The 7484-nt window shown below is 40.3% G+C and overlaps 1 protein-coding gene across 4 annotated transcripts in view; it reads left to right on the top strand.

Annotated features, from left to right (window-relative positions):
* Nucleotides 1–3062, top strand: part of LOC133570863 (semaphorin-3F-like) — a 112780-nt gene extending 109718 nt beyond the window's left edge. For all 4 annotated transcript variants that reach the window (XM_061923620.2, XM_061923622.2, XM_061923621.2 and 1 more), the window contains one exon: nt 280–3062. In XM_061923620.2, coding sequence (XP_061779604.1) covers nt 280–693 — 414 coding nt within the window. In that variant the 3' untranslated portion in view covers nt 694–3062. The remainder of the gene's footprint in view (nt 1–279) is intronic.
* Nucleotides 3063–7484: the final 4422 nt, after the last annotated feature.

A 7484-nucleotide genomic window follows, 5' to 3' on the forward strand; every position in this document is an offset into this window, starting at 1 on the left:
TTAGTTACTGATCATAGTTTTTTTAAGTGTTTTGTTTGTCAGCTGGACATTAATGGAAAGTAAATAAAAAGTATATTCAAGCCCGTCTTTTTATCTTGAAAACCCCAGAAAATGGAGTTGAATTTTTTGAGATATTTATTGTTTTTTTACAGGGTAGCAACAAAATGTAAATATATGTACATATATAATTGTGATCATAACATTAAAATATTGTATTTACATTTTCTACTTTCATATTTAAACGATTAAAAGGTGAATTAATGGATGACGTCCCCACAGATTCGCTGCGAGGGTCGCATGGTAAAGACGGACGAAGGCCTGCTGATCCGCTCCTTGCAGATGTCGGACAGCGCCACCTATCAGTGCACGTCCACGGAGAAGAACTTCAAACACACGCTGGTCAAGCTGCAGTTGGTGGTTCTCTCCAGCCGCACCGTCAACAACGTCCCGGCGGACACGGGCATCCCCGGCCTCGCCCCGCTGCAGTCCAGCGCCTGGACGCCGAGCGCCGGGCAATACAAAGACCTGCTGACCATCCTGAGCCAACCTGAGATGGGCCTCATCAACCAGTACTGTCAGGACTACTGGCAGCAAGGAGACGCCACAGACGGAAAGAGCAAAAGTTTGAAGGAGTTGAAGGAGCAGAAGAAGCCTCGCAACCGCCGGCATCGCGACGAGGACACGCAGACATGAGGGACTTGTGCAACGTCTCTACTAGAGGACAATATTTATTGTAGCTTGTAAAAAACTTCTTTGTACCTCATAGATCAAGTTTTTGTCAATAGTTTAATCTGTGCAAATATTGATATTAGTATTAATATTGACAATATTATCTTTGCTGTTTCAAACTAAGACTGCTTGGAGCCTCCACGCATGACATGGATCATGGACCAGGACAATGGAATAGGACCATGAATCATAAAATCATGGACCTAGATCATGAACCATTGATTATATGCCAGGACCATGGACAAAGACCTGGACCATGGAGGCAAGGATCATGTTGGATGATTGGACTCCAAGCTGGCAGAAGAAGAGACATCCTTCACATGTCAAATCCAGTAGTGTTTTTCTGTGTTGATAACACATCTTCATGTTGTGTTTATTATCAAGTGTGATTATTGTTTTTTTTTACTGAAAATTTTAGCTGTTTAGGAACACAAAGGCAGATTCCAGCAGGCAGCTAATATTTGAAACCATTTCATGCAAAGCACTTTCTGTTGCCAAAATGCTCATTTTTTTATTCATCTTTATCAGCTAACTGGCATGTTAGTCTTCCTACAAAACAATATAAATTCCAATTTTTGGCCTCATTCTGTCACGTAACTTTATGTTCAATATTATTATTGTTTGTGTGAGCTAACTCTTCTAATACTAAAGCGCTGGACACAAAATCTGTCAATACATGTTGACCGAGTTTTTTATGACAAAGCACAAGGCGCGGTGATAAAATAATGCATAATTTAGATTTATAAAGCAAGTAACTTCAGGATGTTTAGACGGACCAGCATGAAGTTTGGTACACAACCTTATGTGACTGACAAGAACGTGTGTAATTTGAGAGCAATTGATTGAAAAACACGGCCACCATCAAACAAAATGTCTTTGTAGGAACATGGGCGAGATTTCACAACAACAATAATAATAACTGTCCATAAGTTATTGATCATTTGGTTAATGATAACAATGAATGAGATATAAAAATTATCTGCCCCATTTTCTTACTTTTATTTTCAGGATTAAAAGCCAGGCGTCCCACTACTTTTGTCCATGCAATATATTCATCAAAATGAGAATGTTGCAGTTCGGTATACATTTCTTACACTTTTTACGTTGCAACTTAGCATTCCTGACATTTTAAAAGTTTGCTTTAGGTAACACTGACTATCCATTTTTCCATCCATTTCTACCGCTTGTCCCTTTTTGTGGGTTGCGGGGGGTGCTGGAGCCTATCTCTGCTGCATTCGGGCGGAAGGCGGGGTACACCCTAGACAAGTCGCCACCTCATCACAGGGAAACACTGACTATTATCATTTAATTTATGATCCTGCAAATACCAACCACAATAAGGCACTAGTCACAATCACCTGTGTTACCTTGTTAAGGAACACTAGTAACAACCACTAATTACAAAACGCGAGTAACACACCCTAGTCACAAACCACTAGTTATGACTACAAGTAATAACCACTGGTTACAACCATTAGTTACAAAACACTAGTAACTACTTGTAGTTGCAATCACTAGTAACAAACTATTTATAACCACTAGGAACAGCCTCTAATTACAACCGTAGTCACAAACCGTGGTTATGGATTACTAGTTAGTAAGACTAGTTACAACTTATAACCACTAGTAACAGCCTCTTGTTACAACCACCAGGCACAACCCTAGTTACGAAACTCTAGTTATAAAATACTAGTAACAGCCTCTAGTTACAACCACCAGGCACAACCCTAGTTATAATCCTAGTAACAGCCTCTAGTTACAACCACCTGGCACGAGCCTAGTTAGGAAACACTAGTTACAAACCCTAGTTAGTAAATACTAGTTACAATCCTAAGTAACAGCCTCAAGCTACAACCCTAGTTACGAAACACTTTGTTACAACCCCTAAGTTACAAAGCACTAGCAAACAACCACTAGTTGTAACTACATGTTACACCACAACAACACTGGTCAGCTGAGCACCAATAGACAGGTATTGCCAGTGTGTATGTAAAGTGTATATACAATGCATGTAGTGTATGTACAGTGCATATACAGTGTATATACAGTGTATGTACAGTATGTATATGGTATTTGTCTACAAGAGACCGTGTTCCTGTGTATGTCAGTGAATGTTTTCTCATTGTGGGAATATAAATCTAAGAAAAGTGGGAAAAAAAAGAAATATGGACTAAGTAAGGCTTTTGGGTTTCTTTTAACGAGCGAGGTGTTGTCCAGATTGTACTTTGAAATTATTTCATTTGACGTTCTACGTCTTGTTTTGTCAGATTTACGTGTGTATCGTCAAAGTTATGAACGATAACGATGACACGGGCTGCTGACTAATAAATGAAAGTTTATATTTTATAAGAACATAACTTGTCGTTCTTTGACATTTTAAACAAGTTAAAATTAGGATTTGTCGAGCAGGACTTAGGCTTTCAAGGTAATGTTAGGGTTTCAAACTGGATTTAGGGGTTTTAATTCAATCAATCAATCAATCAATGTTTACTTATATAGCCCTTAATCACAAATGTCTCAAAGGGCTGCACAAGTCACAACGCCATTTACCATGAGGTCAGGATCGAGGTTAGGTCTTTTGAGCAGAGGATGAATAACCACTTTTTTGAATGCTAGGGGAACAGTACCAGAGGAAAGTGATAAGTTAATAATATTTAGCACTGATGGTCCTAATATTACAAACAGCTCCTTGATAAGTTTCCCAGGAAGTGGGTCAAGTAAACATGTTTGTTTTGTCCCATTTACACGTCACAGGAGTTCCTCTAATGTTATATCATCAAAAAGAGAGAGATTTTTTTGGATGGCAATATCCGTCATACATACAAACGATTGTACATTTGTATCTGCGTTAATAGAACCCAGTTGGAGCTGAGACGCGTTATCTTTAATTTCCTTTCTAATGAGTTCAATTGTCTTATTAAAGAATTTCATAAAGTCATGTGCCGAGTGGGTGGAGCTACTGGGACAGTCCCTTGTTGGGTTAGCAATGCTGCTGTATTAAACAAGTATTTAGGATCATATTTATTGAGACGGCTGAGATTGGATAATTACTTTTAGCTAAGGTAAGCGTGTGTTTATAAGTTGTTAAACTATCACTCCATGCTTGATGGAAAACCTCAAGTTTAGTCACACGCCATTTGCGTTCCAGCTTTCTGCATGATAGTTTAAGACCTCTGATTTTTTCTGTAACCAGGGGATACGCCTTTTAGGGGCCCTTTTTAGCTTTAGCGGTGCTATACTATTAATGGCGTTGCGCAGGGCATCGTTAAAGTAGTTAGTGAGGTTTTCGATAGAGCCCACATAATTTGGGAATGATGCCATGACTGAGGGTAGGAGGCCAGCAAGTGTCTTGGTTATGACAGCATTAATGTTAAGGCTGTTAAAGCAGTGGTTATTAATAGCTTGTTGACAATGAGTCTGAACTTCAAATTTTATAAGGTTCTGATTGGGCATAACTTTAGTGTACGGGAAGACCATGACTTTGGAGGTGGTGACACCCCGGACAAGGACTAGGTCTATCGTATTACTGTTGCGTTGCATGGGTTCATTTATTATTTGTGTACCACAGCTATCAGTTGTAGTCTGGAGCTCCACGCACAGAGGGTCTGACGGGGTATTCATATGGATATTAAAAACCCACATTATAATTATATTATCTGCGTACGTCACTAGATCAGCAAAATACTCTAAAAATGAACTGATAAAGCCCGAATAGGGCCCAGGGGGGCGATCGATAACAGCCAGATAGAGAGGTAGCGGTGGGACAGACCTCATATTAGGCACCTCAAATGATTTATATTTATTACTTAGGTTAGGGCTAAGTTTAAGGTTTTCATTGTATATTAGTGTGACCCCCTCCACCCCTTTTAAGGGGACGGGCAATATGTGCACTAGTAGAGTTAGGAGGAGATGCCTTGTTAAGCGGGAAAAATTAATCTGGTTTGAGCCAGGTTTCGCTGAGACCAATGATGTTAAGATTGTTGTCTCTAATGACCTCATTAACTAATAACGTTTTGGGAAACAACAATCTGATGTTTAAAAAGCCCATATTATAGGTAGTGGGCTGTTTTGAGGAATTGTATCCGTAGTACTGATATCAATAACGTGTTTATTCTGTGTAGTGCGCCTTAAATAATTTCGATCACATTTAGGAAATGATATGATGGGGATCTTCAGATTGTTTGCTTGGTGCTGTGATAGATTGAACACGTTATAATTTGCCACCTCAGTAGAATGCATCTTCACCTCCTGCGCAGTCACTACAGAAAAAAACATGTGAGTTATATATTATGCTATGAGAAATGCTGTGTGTGCAGGAATTTTCCAGCCTGGCGCTGGTTAGTTCTAGTTTAACTGACTCCTCACCCGGACTAACAGACACTGTAATTGCCTGTGTCCGAGCTTGCTCTAGTGTAGTTAGTCAAGCTTCAATCAAATAGTAATGTAAGAGTGACGGCGCCTACCCGGTTATTGTGAAGGCAGTCCCTCCTCAGCAAGCCCGGTTTGTCCCAGAAAGAGGGCCAATTATCAATAAACGTTAGTTCCTGTTCTCTACAAAAACTAGTCAGCCACTTTTTAAGAGAGACTAATCTGCTATAATTCTCCTCATTGCCTCTCACAGGCAGGGGCCAGAGACAAGTATTCGATGCCGAGACATCTTTCTAGCGAGATTACAAGTCCAAGCTATGTCCCTCTGTAATCTCTGACTGTTTTAGCCTATTGTCATTGGAGCCAACGTGTACAACTATGTTCGCGTAGATAGTGGTGCAATTAGCCTGTCGTACGTGTTTACTAGGCCTGTTGTGAGTTAGCTCCCTAAGATTAGCTTCAATATCAGGTGCTCTGGCCCCGGGAATACACTTAATTATGGCTGGTTTACTAAACTGTATGTTCCGGGTGATGGAGTCCCCTATGACTAAGATGTGGTGTCCGGTAGACTGGAATGTAGGACTAGCTAAAGGGCTAAATCTATTATGCATCTCAACCAGTTTACCGTGGCTAGTAGGCCGCTTAAGGCTGCTACAAGGTGGGCTAGTCAACTCGCTGCAGATAACGCTAGCAAATGTGTCCGTAGCGTTTAAATTTACGAAATTACTCTGCTCTAACTGGCGGACACGGTCCTCTAGTAAGGCCAACCTATCCATGAGAACAGTGCACGAAGAGCAGGGAGCCATACTCACGTTGTTTCTTTCACCGAGTCGAGTTCTTGCTGTCTACGGAGAAGTGGCCTCAGCTTGAGGGAGCAGATGCCTTCGGAGCTTCCAGCAAGCAAGCGTCAGCAGACTTTTCCTGACGTGACCGGAACACTTTCATAATTATTAGGGTTAGTGTAGCAAGTTGTGGTTTACAACTTTTGGCTTTTCAAAATGAGGTGGCGACTTGTCCAGGGTGTACCCCGCCTTCCGCCCGATTGTAGCTGAGATAGGCTCCAGCGCCCCCCGCGACCCCAAAGGGAATAAGCGGTAGAAAATGGATGGATGGATGGATGGGCTTTTCAAAATTTGAGTCAACATTTCATTGTAGGGTTTTGAATTGGGGTTTTGAAATTGGTGTTAGAGTTTAAAGTATGGTTTGAATTGGGCTTTTAATTTTGGGTTAATGTTTAAAAGTAGGGTTTGAATTAGGGTTTGAAGTTGTGTTACGGTTAAAAGTAGGGTTTTGAATTGGGGTTTGGGTTTAAAGTGGGGATTGAATTGTTTTATCAAATGTTGGTCAGCCTTTCAAAATAGCGTTTTGAGTTGGGGTTTCAAATTGGTCCATCCATCCATCCATTTTCTACCGCTTATTCCCTTCGGGGTCACCAGGGGGGGAAGGCGGGGTACACCCTGAACAAGTCGCCACCTCATCGCAGTTTTCAAATTGGTGTTTGGGTTTAAAGTGTAGTTTGAATTGGGGTTACAAATCTGGGTTAATGTTTCAAACTAGGGTTTGAAATGGTGTTAGGGTTCAAAGTATGGTTTTGAATTGAGGTTTTAAATTGGTGTTTGGGTTTAAAGTAAGGTTTGAATTGAGGTTTCAAATTGGAGTTTGAAATTGGTGTTAGGGTTTAAAGTAGGGGTTTTGAATGAGGGTTTCAAATTTGGGGCAGGGTTTTGAATTGGGGTTTCAAAGTAGGGTTTGAAGTAATGTTTCAAATGTGGGTTTGGTTTCAAAGTGAGGTCTCAATTGTGGGTTTGGGTTTCAAAGTAGGGTTTTGAATTGAAGGTTCAAATATGGGTTAGGGTTTTGAATTGGTGTTAGGGTTTAAAGTAGGGTTTTGAATTGGGGTTTCAAATTTGGGGTAGGATTTTAAATCAGGGTTTCAAAGTCGGGTTTGAATTGAGGTTTCAAATGTGGGTTAAGCTTTCAAAGTAGGGTTTTGAATATGGGTTAGAATTTAAAATTGGGGTTTCAAGTTGGTGTTAGGGTTTAAAGTAAGTTTGAATTGGGTTTTAAAATTTGGTTTGGGTTTTGAATTTGAGGTTCGGGGTACAAATTGGGGTTGGTTTGTAATTAGGGTAAGGGTTTCAAACTAAGGTTAGAGTTTAAAAATAGGTCTTCAAACTAGGATTAGGTTTTTACAAAAGGGCTAAGGTTTTAAATATGGTTTTATTTTAGGGTTTCAAATTACGGCAAGGGTTTCAATACAGGTTTGATGTTACGGTTTCTTCGATATAAGTGAGATGTGAGTATGAAAGTTATGTCTTCTGGTTGCGCACACACACACACGCACACATGCACAACACACACAAGGAGCGTAATTGAAAGTGAGTAGA

This window comes from Nerophis lumbriciformis, linkage group LG28, assembly GCF_033978685.3.
Source record: "Nerophis lumbriciformis linkage group LG28, RoL_Nlum_v2.1, whole genome shotgun sequence".
Classification (NCBI taxonomy): Eukaryota; Metazoa; Chordata; class Actinopteri; order Syngnathiformes; family Syngnathidae; genus Nerophis; species Nerophis lumbriciformis.